Genomic DNA, 16,535 nt, shown 5'->3' with positions numbered 1-16,535 from the left:
TCCCGGTGGTTTTCACAGCCACGAACAGGTCAGCCTGTGTGAGCTGCTCCACCGGGGCCGAGGGGGAGCGCTCCTCCGCGCCGGGCCGCTCAACCTCTCCTCTCCCGGGCCAGCCGCCTGAAATAAGTTGAGAAAACATCCTCGCCCCCTGCAGCCGGCAGCCCATTCTGGTGTCCGCCAGTGAGCACTCGCATTCTGGCCACCAGCAGACAGGTGACCGCGGCGACAGCAGCGCGAGGTCCCGCTGTTGAGAAAACACTTCTTTTCTGTCCACGAGTCAAGTGGTGAACCCATCCACACAGTCAACATGTGGAAGCCTTCCGGGGGACCGAGGCTCGCCTTCAGCTCAGCGGGACCTCGCGCTGCTGTCGCCGCGGTCACCTGTCTGCTGGTGGCCGGGAGAGGCTCGTGCTCAGGGGACATGGTCGAAGCTCTGCCGGAGGTGGGAGTTGAAACTTACAGGGGATTCCGCCAGCCGTTCCCAACAGACCCTCACAATACGTTTGGGCCTGCCAGGTCTGACCGGCTTCCTCCCCCACCAGCGGAGCCAACTCACCACCAGGTGGTGATCAGTTGACAGCTCCGCCCCTCTCTTCACTCAAGTGTCCAGGACATACGGCCGCAAGTCCGACGATACAACCACAAAGTCGATCATCGAGCTGCGGCCTAGGGTGTCCTGGTGCCAAGTGCACATATGGACACCCTTATGCCTGAACATGGTGTTCGTTATGGACAGTCCGTGACGAGCACAGAAGTCCAACCAGGGCTCGAAATTAACTTTTTTTCTTTGTGTCCCCCAGTGGTCCCGAATTCTGTGTTGTATTGTCCCGAATGCAAGCAATAGTGTCCCCATTTTTCTCTTGTCTGAAATTGAGCGGAGTGGTTAAGAATCATCTGAATATTGTATTAGGCCTATATTTGTAACTGCAATGTTACAATAAAAGTTACAAAACGCAAATGACATGTCCTGTCATATACAATATCTTCTTCAAAATAAGACTTATTCCATTTCCAGTTTTTTTAACTTTGGCGACCGCACTGAATAGACACCTGTTTATTTAAAGGAGCCAAACAGCTCATTTAGAAAATGTTTCATCTCACAGCATCTGCACTACACTATAGTTGAAAACAACACCCCTTTCATGTTCATTTCATCTACTTGTACCTTCAATATTTGATGCTACTAAAGCTAGCCGCTCTCGTCCCGTTAACGGAAAAGAGCTACTGTAAAGCAGATATCAGAAATGCACTGCTGATAAAGAGTTGTGTTGCATGAATTGTGACAACGACAAACCCAAGCGACAACCACACAGTAGTGCAGACTCAGTACTACTGAGTTTTCCCATCAAAAGAACTTCACTCAAATGCTTAGCCAACTTTACACCACATATGCCATACAATATGTGCCTTAACACAGTACTTAACAGAACAAACAGATAGGTGGGAAGTCTTTAAAAGCAGCTTCAGAGCGGCGTTCTGAGAGGTTATTCAATTTCAGCTTTCAGAATTCGGCGCTACTAAAGCTAGCCGCAGTGAGTAACGCACTTCCGGTTTTGCCGTTTTGACAGCTCGTCACGGCCCGTTTTAACCACCTTAACATTTTCAGCCTTCAGCTCTTGTCACGCGTGTGAGAATGATTTGATTCTGTAAACTGTGTCTTGCACGTAGTAGACCTAGTACTAGCGTTAGTTCTAACTCTAGCAAGTGAGGGCAGACTTGGGCCAAAGATTCTAGAACATTCTAGAATGCGCTGCTCTGTACTGATGCACCGACATGCATGAACATCAATGTATTTTTCGCTGTTAGCTTTTTAAACAATTAAAATGGACAGAGGGGGCTTATAATAAGTAACTAATAATAATAACTTTTTTTTTTTTTAAAGTTTTTTTCTCATTGTCCCGCGATTGTCCCAGATATGATAATGTTGTGTCCCTGTGTAATTTTTTATGGTCCCCGGGACGTCGGGACACCGTTAATTTCGAGCGCTGAGTCCAACAACAAAACACCACTCTGATTCAGATCGGGGGGGCCGTTCCTCCCAATCACGCCCCTCCAGGTCTTACTGTCATTGCTGGCTCCAGGGGGAGGCCCCGGTGTCCAGGCAAGGGAAGACGGTGTCCATTTTCTTTAATCATCATAGAGGTTCTTGTGAGCTGTTCTTTGTCTGGTCCCTCATCTAGGATCTGTTTGCCATGGGTGATCCTACCAGGGGCTTAAAGCCCCAGACAACATGGCTCCCAGACTCATTGGGGCACGGAAACCCCCCCCACCACGGTAAGGTGACAGCTCAAGGGGAGCAAACCGTGTGAAAAAAAAATTCGGACAGTTATGATTATTGGAGTTGGGGATATACACCTTCTTCAGTCGAAATAAATTCAATGTGGAGGCATTGGAGACCCATCCAAGATGGCGGCCGCGCTGATACGTCAGCTCCTATAGGCAGCGTCAGTCTATGAGGCGTCTACGTTTATTATCTATGTGCCGCAGTAATAACAGTAATAGCATATTATGGTATGTGTTATGTTATGTATGATTAATAAGTTGAACAATTAAGAAATAATACATTATACATCCATATTAAAAAAACAATATCTATATCAAAATTGATTCAATTTGGCCTTATTGGCATGAATGGTCTCAACCATTGTTGCCGAAGCAAAACATGCCAAAATACAATTCAATTATAATACAATTACATTGAATTACTTACATTAATTATTATTTAATTACTCTCTCTCTCTCTCTCTCTCTCCTTTTTTCAAGTTAAACGCAAAAACATGACACCACCCCGCCCCAAACCATATTTACACAAAGTTGCTCATGATAGTTTAAATGAGCAAAAAGCCCTGAAAGAGGACTGTTTTGCAGAGCTTCTTTCTGCTTCCTTTCTGCAGGTCAAGAGAGGTGAGTTTGGAAATGTGGTGGCTTGGTGGCTTATGACTGGCTTGCAGTGAATCCTTCCCTCCTCAAAGCAACTTCCCACTTCTTGCTCATATCTTTGTCTTTGGGAAACCTTCAAAATAAAAACGGGATTTTTGAGAAAGTCAACACAAAAACATTTTAAAAAGGAGGTCAAGCTTAATTTCTTCATTCTTCATATTTTCTTCCTGCAAATTTCTTAATCCGAGGGTTCGGGTCAACAAAACTCCCATTTTGACGCATATCTGTTGATAATAAACCAAAGCTGCTGGAATTGTAAGTAAGCTTGTTTGCAAACTATTCTGCAGTCAGATGTTCTGCTGTCTGTATTTTTAAGTAAGTGGGGTGGTTATGAGACATGAGAGGTATCTTACTTTTGTAAGGATGAAAGAATTACATGTGAATAATACAGCCTGTGCCACCTGTGTAAAAAATGCTGGTCAATGTTATATCAGCAATATTTGCATTATTTCTATAATAGCATTCTTGTGTCAGTTGTAATCTAAGCCTGTGTTATGAAATATATGATTTATAAAGTCTCCGTTGGCCTAATAGCCGGGTGATCACCGGCTATAAACATAGCCTAGCTTAACGTTTGCTGGCTACGATTTCCGTGGCGGACATAAATACAGTATTCCTGTAAAATTCAACATTATTATTGATTGTATTTTGTGAATAGAATATTATTGTTGACTACTCTGCTGTCTATGGGTAGGAGCAGAGCTATGGAGAGTAATACTATTACTCTCTATATGCAACTTGAATCTGTTTTTGGGGTTGAACCAGGGCCCAGTGCTGTTATTCATGTGTGAAAATTTTAGTAATATGTTTTGAACATATGTTGTTTAAGTTTTTTTTTCCAAGATACAAGTTGAATGTATATCAGTCACTGTCTTGTTGTAGTGACTCTCATGTACCCACACAGTTTGGCCTGCATATGTGAGGTGTAAAAGGCATCTCATTTTGTCTGTGGAGTTTCATGCGTTCCTTCTAGGCGACAAGCAGTACTCTGATTCTCTTATCCTTTACATAGGAAGCCTATTTTGCTGTTTTTTTTTTACAGTTTGTAATATTTGTGTGATTTTGTGCCCAATGTTTAATTGTGTGAATTGTTACACTCCTCTGTATTTTGTGTAATTCTAGGGGGGAGAGTGTAACAGAGACAGTTATGCAGGTCGACATGTTGATGTATATATTTTTTTATATAATTACCCAAAATATGTTTAAAACGTTATAATTTATGTGTGTGCCCCATATTTGTCATGTGGGACTGTTCTCCTTTGTCCTTGTACCTGTGGGTCTCTTTGAGTGCAGCACCTCCCTTTATAAGCCACCACTCGCCCTAACCTCTGGGTAGGATGACCGTGCCAAGATGGCGGCCTTGTTTCTCGCGCCCCAACGGTCCATGCAGCGTCTACTCTTTCAATGCCGCTATGATGCCATTACGGTGCTTCCGTGTTACTTCCGTGTTCTACGGAGGTACGTGAGGACCATTAACGAGGAGGGTACATTCCGATAATTAAGTTTTTATTAGTTTTACTAAGCAGAACCAGGGTCATATGTTGGAAATATTTTGTTTGAAATATCAATCATCGCTTCGAGTGAGTTTGGAGGCATGGCTGACGACCGAGAAGAGGGGGAAACTGAGAAGGGCGCCGTGGGTGGAGAAGGTATGTGAAGCCATGTCAGAACACAGAGTACACAATTAGCTAAGACACAGTGTTGTTTTGATTCGCTTTGTTAATATGATAAAAAAAAAAGAAAAGTTAACAAGGGAACAAAGTATCAACACGAAATACTGGAGACACTGTTGTTTTTACATTCTCTTATTAAGAATGAGGCTGGAATTTACAAGTTACATTTTCGTTTCAACGTTGATCAACTCCCTCAAATTGCCCTATCCCCAACCATAAATATTTAATATAAACCCCTAGTTAACTCCAGCCCAATCTCCGAACCTGGTCCTATATTTGTGTGTGTTTCATATGTGGCCTGAGAGTGCATCCGAGGTTCGTTAGTCAGTAGCCTGGAAGTATCAAGCCCCGTCTTACCCGAAGTAATAACTAGTCTTAAAGTAGTAACTTACCAGAAAAAGTACTGTCACGAATGTTAAATGATGGTTGGATAGACATCAACAGAACACATGCCTTGTTTATTTTAAAGTAAAAGTCTCCCAATTTTGCTCCCTTGAAATACACGACTGGATTTTAGTTGGAGCCATTTAGTCTCTGCAAGTTTTGTTTAGGCCCTAAAAGCTCAATTCTTCATACAGGACCACCTTTAAGCTTAATTTGATGTAAAGTTTCATTTTCCTGTTGCTCATGAACATGTAATCAATCAGCAAACTGAGTTTATGAGTCGGGTTGCCAGCTTTCAGAAATTAAAAATAAGGGACGCCCATGTAGCTGCTCCGGGCCATGACCACAGGGGGGCGCCACATGCAGCAGATGTGTTTTTTGTTCTGCGAGTGTCTTCAGTAAAGGGGTGATCAGGAAAGCAATTACTCATACTTAAATCCCGAAATGCTTTATTACCAATGGACACATTTTTGTGCAACAGATGAACTTTTAAAATATAACCTAAATAAAGAACGTACATTTTGAAGTGGATAACTGTTGTTGCTGTGGGGACTCTTTGTGAACCCTGGGAACATTTTAAAATAGAAAAATAACACTTACAAAACATTACTCCTTCCCTCAACAGTCTTTGATCAGAAACTCCAGCTCACTGAGTTACTTCTTTTTCCAAATGTATTTCTTGTTACTCCTTGCAGCCCTGAGTAATGCTGCGTGTACACCAAGGGCGACCTACGCTGCCTGGCAGCGGAGGTCGCTGGAGAAGCTTCGCTTGAGAATTTGCTTTGGTAGCTTTGTTTGCTCGTGACGTCACATTTAGAATGTTCAATTTTTAAAGGCCCCGCGGCTGTGCAGCACCCGTGTGAAAAAGAACAAAGGAGGAAAGAGAGGGCAGGGACACGAATAAACCTGTTGTTATTTACAATTTGTTATACAAGATATACATCACGTTACAAATTATGTAAAACTACATTAGGTACACCTGAGAAGAGCAGGAATAGCAGAGAAAGCTGTGAAAAATTAAATCCGTAAAATCCGAAATAAATCCGAAATAAAACTTAATTGCAGTGAGAAAGGTATGCGTGGGGTTACTACACTATTGTATTGAAGCATTAGCCGCTTTCGGACAGAGTAGTTATAGGAACGCAGTTATCAGAACTGTCCTACTCGAATTTCGTTCTGATAACTGTCCTTCAGTTTTAGTCTGCATTCGCACAGAGTCGGGACCTGATAGGGACTGATGCGGTGCGCGCAGCCGTCTGCGTCAGTGACGTGTTAGCCGTTAGCCGTTTAGCGCTACATTCAACAACAAAACAAAACAGAAAGTAAGGAGAGAAGAAAAAACACCACAAAGAAGCTAATATGGAGAGCAGGGAGGCCACTGTGTTCACGGTCTGCATGATGGTGATATTAATCATGGACGATCACATCAGGCGTCTAATATCGAGGCTGGAAGACCTCATAGAGAGTCAGGAGACGATACTTTTTCATTTCATGAAGAAAAAAAGGAGAGCAGAGCGCTGCAGACAAAGGAGACAAAGTGTAAGTTTAACTTATTAAACACCCGCAGGTTGTGTCCGTCTCCTATGAGGAAACATTTCAGCCGTGATAGCATGACAAGGGGCGTAGCTACCGACCACCAAACACCTCCGTGTTCGTTCTATAGAACCATGAAAAGACCCGACCTCGGAGAAGGAGCTAAATAGTTATAGGAACTGAGAGAGAAAGCCCCGAGTTCCTGTATGTCCGAACACGGGAGAAAACGGCCCCGCGAATTAAAAGGTTATTAGAACTGCCAAAGGTTCCTACAGCCCGAAAGCGGCTATTGACACGGCAGTTGCAAAGGACGTAGGACTAGGAACCAAAGTTTACACGTCTGTTTCCGCGAACCCCACGGATAGTTTGTTCCCACGAATTCGGCGCTACTAAAGCTAGCCGCAGTGAGCAACGCATTTCCGGTTATGCCGTTTTGACTGCTCTCGTCCCGTTAACGGAATTTGACCGTTCAAATGGCGATGGGCAACGTCACATTACGTTGTATCTTGGATAGTTTGAGTGTGACAAGTAACCTCATGATGAATACTCAACATTTCGGCGAATCTAGTATGCATTAGGGGTGGCACGGATCACAAAACTCACGGTTCGGTGTGTATCACGGTTTGAGGTCTACGATTTACGGTTTTGTACGGTTTTTTTAACTTTTTTTAACTTTTAGCCCCGTAATACACACCATTACACCAGTGGAACACTGTAATAATCGCTGAAAAGATTTTACTACCAGGAAGCTAGTATTTTGAGAGAGAAAGAGGGAAGACAATGGATGATTTCAACATATTTTACATTTATTACTCAAAAAAAGTGTCAGGAATGTTTGCTGCCATCTGGTGTCATCTACAGGACAACCACAATAGAAATGGGAAAAAAAGTGACATACCGTGGCTCCAGCACCTTCAACATGTTTCTAAAGCCTTCAGCCTCCACCACGCTATAGGGCTGCATGTCCTTCGCAATGAATAAACCAATGGCTTTGGAAATTGATTTTGGTTTTGCGGTGTCCTCAGCCAGAGGCTGTTTAAATGCAGCGCTGAATGTAAAGGCTTTTTGGCAGGCTCTCCTCTCCTCTCCTCCCCTCCACTGACACACTTGGGTGATGTCTGCGCAAATGGCCGGACATATTTGAAGTGTTTCCACTAGCGTATGCAAGACGGGTTTTGCAATGCTTGCATGTCGTAATCGTTCGATCCACGCTTTTGTTGCCAGCATCGGCCCGACTTCACTACTTCCACTTGCCGTGTTTGTGCACGCCGCCACACCTCTTCGCTTTCGCTTCTTTGACGTGAATTGAAACCACGTGCTAACATACGGGCTACAATGCGAACGTCGAACGTCTGGACACAAAAAAAAAACTAACTAAATAAAATTAAACCGTGGTACGGTTTGCACACGCCCCGCCCCTTGAGAAGCAAACCGTACGGTTCGGAGCGTCCACCAAAACCGTTCCATGCCTAGTATTCATCTAGTGTACATCCGGGAACTTAAAAAAGTATGACTAGTAGGAATAGTAGGAGAAGTAGCCGGTTTCGAACGCAGCCTTGGTCTTTCAAAGCGCAACTCTGAACAGCACTGCTCAGGAGCTCACTCCTCATAAGCTCCATGGAGCACCTATTCCTGCAGTCACTCCACTTGATACACAGCATGTTAGGCAGGTCAGCTACCTCAAAGAGAGCCACCCACCTGGCAGCCACCCCTTAAAGGGCAGATTATAGTTCTGCGTCTATCGTCTTGACGTGTTGCTTTGCTCTGGTCGCGAACCACTTTTCATGTTATGGTTCTGCAACCTCGGTCTGGAATTTCTCGGGACGCACAGCAGTTTCCCCTCGCGAGAATGTCGGTGGGCGGTGACTAGGGATGGGTCCGATTCGGTATCGGGTTCCGATATCAACGTAATTCACCTATCGGAAATTTCTGATCCACACCCCGAGATTTCCGATCCACACATTATGCTGAAAAGATTCTCCGCGCACAGTTCTGGTATGCTGCTTTGCTACTGCAAGATGTGGAATGGATTTCCTAAACGGGGCCATCTCAGTGATCACAGTATTGCACAAGCACGCCTCCGTTCAAGAATTCCATGCCATAATTTGCAACAAGCCAGCAGGCGAACGTTGAGCTGGGAGCTTCAAAGTAAGATGAGGGTTGATCTACTACTGTAGACAACAAAGTATATGCTATATTCTACATGATTTTTTATGAATTTTTATGTTGTAGAGTTGTGAATTTATTTTATCAATGGAGAAATTGAGCAGCCTTGCTTTGTTGTCTACAGTAGTAGATCAACCCTCATCTTACTTTGAAGCTCCCAGATCCCTGAAGTGACGTCGACGCAGCTTTAGCTGCAGAAAAGCTATCAGGCTTGTGTTGATAATAATAAACTCCTGGACTATGTACAAACTTCCAAATGCATCGTTTGGTGAGTACAGACCATATTTGTACTACTGTAGAAGTTTGGTGTCATGGCATGTGATTTTAGTGTGGTAATTTTGGAGATACTGCCAGGGTCCATTAGCGCTTGTACTAAGCTATTCGGGATAACTCAGTAACTCAGCTGATGTTCAGCCAAGATCGGAAAAACTTCGGGTGGGCTACTTGGCTGGATTTCACGGTTCAAATGAGGATGAATCTACTCCGAACTATCACTTTAAGCATTCACAGCTTGCACAGTCTCGCCTGGAAGACCTGCAGCGTGAAATGCAAGTGGGAACGGTGAGCCACTCTATGTTGTTGCCACTTTAGTGGACGCTCGATACAAGGACAGGTGAGGCATTTTTTGTTGCAATTTAATCAAAATGCTGCTGAATCAAGTGTTAACATATTCCTAACTTTAACGTGAATATTTCTTAATGACATTAACTTAATGTAAACTAAAAGTAATTGGATAATGGGGAAGTGTGTGTGTGTGTTTGCCTGCCTGCATGCCCAGCTGTATAAATTTGAAAGAACAAGACTGTTATCAGAGATATCGGAATAGTATAGGTATCGGCAGATATCCAAATTTAGTTATCGGAATCGGATCGGAAGTGAAAATATGTGTATCGGTGCATCCCTAGCGGTGACGAGAACTTCGGCGGCGCCGGCAGAAGTGTTTCTTTCAAAAAAAAAAAAAAAAGTGTATGCAAGATATGGATCTGGAGTTGCTCGACATCGAAGAAGAACAGCTTCTTTTATTGGAGTTGGCGAAAATGCAAAGGAGGAAGCCACACAGACAACCGGAAAGGCACACCGAGGACCAATCACAGCCGCTTTTGTCTGCGCACTTCCGTTGGTGGTCTGCGTGCGTCTGTCGCGTAGTCAGGATTTTTCTGAGGTGCACGACAACGCGCGCAGAGCCTCTGCGTGGGGGAGTAGTCAAGATTTTGACGCTCGCAGAGGCTCTGCGTCCGAGCGTCAGAGGCTTTGCTTCTGAAGCATAAATCAGGCTTTAGACCTCCAACCAGTGGTTGCGCTAGGCTTTTTCACTGTCCGTCATTTTGACGGACAGGGTCGTAAAAATTCCGTCATTGTCCATTATTATCCGTCATTTTATTTTAAATGGTAATATACAGGCTTTTAAATGGTAGGCTAATATACAGGCTATATCCTAATGCTTATATTTAATAACTCGTGTTTTATTGACTTATTTTCATTTAAAAAATAATTCACAGAACAAGTGTGTATTATCTAATATTTTTTTTATTTATGCATTTCTTCAGAGATTGACGTTCGATCACTTGTGAACTCGTTTTTTTCGCTGCTAAAAACATTGCGGCTGTTGGGCATATGAACATGTTATTTTATAACGTAGTCGAACGAAGAAAATTGTAGTGAAAATACGAACAGTCCACTTAGAACAATTGAAGTGAAATATGAACAGTCCACTTAGAATGGTTGCAGTGGTAATCTGCAATTGACCTGTTGTAGCTCAAACCTTCCTTCTGGCCTGCATTGATTTGAATAGGGAGCTCGCTTATGTGTAATCGAATGCATCAATTGAGACTGCTGCCGAGGCGATTGTCATTAAATTTTGCATCCTTGCCTCTGACAGACGACTTCTCATTGAGGTTTTTATTTTATTTTGAAGGCTGAACCCACGCTCAGGAATGACCAGCGCCACTTCAGCCAAAGCTCTGAAGTCGGGAAACATGTCTCCCAATGAAACGATAAGAAGCCGGCAAGAGCCTCTGAACGTTGGATTTCCCGACCCTGCCAATACTCTCTTCATCGGGAGAAAATCCTGCAGCATGCGGTCTTTCTGTACAAGAGGTGCAGCTGCATCCCGCGGTGTCCCGTAGTGGTCACAGACGCGTTCCAATGCATCCAGTCCATGCGTCTTCAACGCGCTGTCAGCAGTCGGATAGCTGGGTGCGCAAATTGGAGAAGGCCTGCGCGTCTGGCTGTGTGAATGTGATTCCACAGAATCTGCCGTCTTGTGATGACTCTTTGAATTTCTTCTCCGCCTCACCTGGCTCATTCATCAGGTCATCTAGGCTAGCGAGTGTCATGTTCACCACTGGCTGGATGGAGGAGATGTTAACCTAATCTTTTTGGAAAGGTTCATGCGGTTCACCACAGCTAACACGTGCTTTTCCATCTGCACACTGTCTTGTCACCGCGCAGGCTTCTATGTGGCTGTGGCTGTTTTTGTGGTCATTTAGGGCCGATTTCTGCATAGTCGTGCAGCCCTTAACAAACCCATTGCTTACTTTAGCCCTCCTGCAGATGTCACAGAACATTTTGCCCCCTTCTGCCCTAAGCCAACTAAACTCTGTCTCCCACTGAACCCCGTACTCTCGCCTGACCTCCTTCCCGCTCGTTGCTTTCCCCGTAGTACTCGCTGCTGGTGCCGCTGGCAGAACAGCCTGCCCTTCTTCCTCCTCCATCGCATCGCTCCCTCTCTTCTCTCCTCTCCCAACAAGACCACTGGAGTTGGGCTTTTTAAAAAATCCCTTTACACTGAGCTGCCTTGACATCTTGCTACATTGAATGGTAATGCTGCTGTGCTGATCGTAACTCGTAATGCTGACCATATGCTCGAGCCAGATAGACAACGAATGCACGTGCGGTGAAAGAGATGACAGCTAATCAATCGCTAATAAATTGCTAATTATATGCACGAGCTCGCCACCACCAGGTCGGGCGTGAGGTTACCGGTAGGCTACTTTTATGATTCATCATCTGTCAAAGTTACAGACGGGCGGCTATCAGAACGCCCTCGCGCAGCTGGCTACAATTGGTCCACTGAACACCAAAGCTGCGGCTCAGATTGAAAGTCGGTGACGGCAATGAAACTTATGTAGAGTAAGAAAAATGTCATAACTTGCCTATGATTTCAATTGTGTGTTTTATTTTTATTTTTTTTATTATTGGTAATGGTCAAATCCGGACGGCCTTCAAATTTTTCCGTTATAGCTGAAAAAAATCCGTCAATGACGGACAATTGTCGGTTAACGCGACCTCTGCCTCCAACCATCTTCAGCATCTTCTTTGAGCCTCTTCAGAATGGGTTTTAAGGTGGAGCATTCATCATAAAGTTCATCCATGTTGACTTTGCGAATGAGGTTGAGCTCTGTGGTCACCCTCTCAATGTCACTGACGGTCATGGTGCCATGGTACAGAGAGAGCTATTGCAGTGAGAACAGTTGTCTTCTAAAAAGTTGATCCATTTCTCAACATATGACAGTGTTGTGTTGAGAAATGCTGTGAAATCTGCCCTTGCCATGTCTGGATCATGTGGAAGGAGACGCCGCTGCTTTATTTTAGTTAAGTAGCCATAGAACTGGTCATCTTGTCTCTGAGTGAGTTTTTGCTTGAAGTTTTCCATTATGGAATATAACTCAACACAGGTGGTTTTGTCACTCTTCAGCTTCTTTACAACTTCCTCAAAGAGACGGAGGATATTATTGCAGAAGAGAAGGTAAACCTCCACAGTGTCTCCATCTTCCTCAGTTGAGTCCTCTCTGAGCTTTAATAAAGCTCAAAGTTGTTTGGGACACTCCTCTCCCCAGGCTGGTGAATAGGACTTCAGCAGCGCAGTCCAGGTTTGCATTAGCCGGGTGATGGCTGGATTAAGAGAGAGCCACCTGGTTGTGAGACGTCGTAGAATTTCCTGGAACTCAACATCACTAAACCTACAAAACTCAGTGGCCCTCATTTATCAAACTTGCGTAAGACGAAAAACGTGCGTAGGTCGTGTGTACGTTCTTTTCTGCGCAAAGGTTGGCATTTATCAAATCCATCGTGAACGCAGGAAAGATGAAATCGCCACGACAGGTCTGAGGCCGTGTACGCACTTTTCCATTTTGACTTGCGGTGACTGCAATACAGCAGCGTCACTAGTGCGTGCTCAGGAGTCGCAACAAATCCCTTGGTTAAAATGACAGACTTATCACTTTAAAGAAGGCCCATGTTTTATTTGACTTCAACATAAATATAAACATAAACGCAAATTAAATAAATTAAACAAGTACAACTCCGTAATTGGAAGAGTGATGGCTCATTATTCAACCGTGCACCCTCACACCGAACAGGAGAGGCGCTTTAACACTGCGCATTCGCGCACGCGTGCCACTGTGGAGAGGTGTATAGGGCTCCTAAAGCTGGATCTGTCTCTCGGCTGCGGGGGGAACCCTATCCGCCCGAAAAAGGTATGCAATATTATTATTGCATGCGGGGATCTCCATAACATTGCCCAAAAAAATGGAGTGCCATTTCCAGATGTACATCCAGAGGACCCCGTACCCAGAGATCCCTTCCACCAGCCTGCACAGCCAAGAGCGCTCAGGAGGAGAGAGGAACTTATTCAACGATTCTGACTTTCGGTAAGCATTCTGTTATTCAAGGAAAAAAGAAAGGAGAACAACGATTTCTTTCAGCATTTATTCTGTGACTTCAGTGTTTCATTTATGTCTTTCAATGTACTGTCGATAGATTGCATGGTGTGTGTTAAAGCCATCATCCACTTCACGATCTCTGTTTGTCTTTCTAGGACCTCTGTGGTCAACACGGCTGGCCGGTGTGACGCTGCAGACCGGGGGGCAGAGGCTTCGGATGTTGACGGGGCCGCGTATTCGTTGCGCGGGTCAGGTTGCCCGGATGCCACTTCGGATTCATCTGTGAATGAAAAATATTAGTTTGATTAGGAACCTCATTTGTGTTGAAAATTAAAGCAACTGTTTTATTTAAACGTCTTGGGTGTGCAGTCATTCTTACCATTCTCGAGCTCTGACATGGGCGCATCAGTGTCAAGTTTCCCTGGCACGCCTGATGAGGACGTAGCTCCGATCACGCCAGCCACCCTCTCCTCCAAGGCACTCAAATCCAAACCTGGATTCTCCCCCGCCCCCCCCCCCCCCCCCCCCCCGTTTGTGACATGCTGCATCGGAGAGCTGCAACCTTCTTTTTTGGCCAATTTCATATTGGACCACTTCTTCCTGATCTTACTGGAGAAAAAGTAAAACATCGCTCAATTTTAGATTTAATTTAATCTGGAGTTTATCACATTTTATTGACCATCACAGTAGGGGAAAATACATACCTCGTCCGCTCTGCGATTTACATCGCCAACGCTGTTGACAGCCCTCCCAGCTGTCAACGCTGTTGACAGAATTTCTTTGCCGCCTTTCGTCTATCCATGTCGCAAATTCTAGAGGTGCGGCCTCTCAGCCCCCTTTTGTAGAAGGCGTGGTTAGGATCATTACGATGGATTTCAGCCACCGGATTTATCAACAGCCGCTCGGTCTTACGATGGGATTGGTGTGGTACGCATGTTCTGTAAATCTCACTTGAGCCTCTGCGTACGACGAGTTCTCCGCTCATATCTACGATGCTTTCTACGACGGCTTGATAAATGAGGGCCATTGAGTGATTCTCTCTTTGGCAGATGAGGAAAAGAAGCCATAAACCTTCAGCACAACATTTTCCACATCGACAGTGAGCTGGTCAAGAGCACGCTTCACTGTGTTGTGCTTAATGTGGGCATGGCAGTTTCCTTGCAGCAGATCTTTTTGTTTCTTTCTCAAGTTGGTGAAGACAGAGTTGTGAATTCCGTAATTCACATTAGTATTGTCTGCACTAAATGCTTTTATTTGATCAAATGATAAGCCAAATTTGTCAAGCGACTGCTCTATGAGAGCTACAATCCCTGCAGCAGACTCATCTGTATTTTCAATGAAATCAAGCATTTTGTTGGTGACCCCACATTCTGGAGTGAAGTATTGAACAGCAAGGGCAAACATCTTCCTGTTGCCTTTATTTGATGCATCTGTCTGTATGGAGAATGGGGGGGGGGATCTGATGTTAGGGCCTCGAGAATATCACCCACTGCATTTGGAGAAGGAACATCTAACCACTGCCTCTGCCTTTGTTCTCCCAATACTCATTTTTTTCTAACATTTTTGAAACCGATAAAATGTTTTGATCCAGTTTATGTGCACAGTCAGCACTGTTGTAGCTGAGATTGTGTTTGACTGTGTGGTACACTTGTGCCACCTCTCCTGCGGTAACCTGGAGGGGAGGAGTGGGATGAGAAAGTGTTAATTAAACTGAACAGTATTTGTCTGCTGCCTGTTTTATGACTTGAAAGGAAGTCAGGTCATCCTAGTTAAACCACACTCATAGAATAATTTATGTCATGATCACTGAACAATGTATTCCTAAAAATATGAACATTTTGACATAAAATACACATAAAACTGTACAAACATTTCTAATCAAGGAAATGTAGCTTATATATGTTAAAGAATAAAGCTTTTCTCTTAACAATATTTATTTATTATCTCTTGATTAGGGGTGGAACGGTACAAAAAACTCACCGTTTGGTACGTACCTCGGTACGGACCCTACGGTTCGGTACATTTTCGGTACAGTGCCGAAGGAGGCGTGTAGCGAGGTTCGAGCACATGTAATAGATATCTGAATCCTGCCTCTTCTACAGTGGAATATGGGCGCATAGCAGATGCGATGTAAATTCCAATTGCTTCGGTAATTTTTTTTTGCTCTGCATGTATTCGTGTCCAGGGGTTGTTGTAATACATTTGGGAGACGTAATTGGTCGGGTCTTTTCATGGTTCTATAGGAACACATCTGACGGAGGTGTGTGGTGGTCGGTAGCTACGCCCCATGTCATGCTATCACGGCTGAAATGTTTCATCATACCACACAGACAGAACCGGCGCGTGTTTAATAAGTTAAACTTACACGTTGTCTCCTTTGTCTGCGGCGCGCTGCTCTTCTTTCTTCCTTCATGAAACGAAGAAGTATCGCCTGCGCTTGATCCTGACTCTCTGTGTGCTCTTCCAGCCTCGATGTTAGACGCCCGATGTGACCATGAACACGGTGGCCTCCCCGCTCTCCATATTACCTTCTTTGTGGTGTTTTTTCTTCTCTCGGGTTTTGTTTTGTTCTGTTTAGTTGTTGAATGTGGCGCTAAACGGCTAACACGTCACTGACGCAGACGGCTGCGCGCGGCGCATCGGTCCCGACTCATGTGCGAATGCAGACTGAAACAGCTCCGCTGGGGAATGACAGTTATCAGAACGAAATTCGAGTAGGACAGTTCTGATAACTGCGTTCTTATAACTACTCTGTCCGAAAGCGTATATCTCTACGGACCAATCAGAGCTTGCATGTGGCAGTATTTAAATGGGTCCTGAAGGAAACTCTTGCAAAATAACAGTTCCGCGTTCAGAAAACTTCCGTACCGTGTGTATTCTGCGTGGAAATGCACGTACCGAACCGTCACGGTTCAGTACGAATACATATACCGTGCCGGCCCTACTCTTGATCCATTACTGTGATTTGTTCTTTAAATGGCCATGTATAATATTTATATTGGCTAATACTACTGTATATTCGTCTTCAAAAATTCAACATCCTCAACAATTAATCAAACCACAACAGTCTTGTGAAGTAGGCAATGCGCATGCATGTACTGACATCTTCTGCAAAAGTGCAACCAGATCAGAAATTGAATGAATCATGACATATTTGGGTAGGGTTCTGACTTGT

At 44.3% G+C, this 16,535-nt stretch overlaps 1 protein-coding gene across 1 annotated transcript in view; it reads left to right on the top strand.

Moving 5' to 3' along the window:
* The first annotated feature begins 4,369 nt into the window (after positions 1-4,369).
* Positions 4,370-16,535, top strand: part of LOC142379265 (apoptosis regulator BAX) — a 57,936-nt gene continuing 45,770 nt past the window's right edge. Inside the window, exon 1 of the mRNA XM_075464438.1 lies at positions 4,370-4,589. Coding sequence (XP_075320553.1) covers positions 4,535-4,589 — 55 coding nt within the window. The 5' untranslated portion in view covers positions 4,370-4,534. The remainder of the gene's footprint in view (positions 4,590-16,535) is intronic.

Source organism: Odontesthes bonariensis, chromosome 1 (genome assembly GCF_027942865.1).
Source record: "Odontesthes bonariensis isolate fOdoBon6 chromosome 1, fOdoBon6.hap1, whole genome shotgun sequence".
Lineage (NCBI taxonomy): Eukaryota > Metazoa > Chordata > Actinopteri > Atheriniformes > Atherinopsidae > Odontesthes > Odontesthes bonariensis.
The sequence above is the reverse complement of the archived record's forward strand: the minus strand, read 5'-3'. Positions and strand labels throughout refer to the sequence as shown.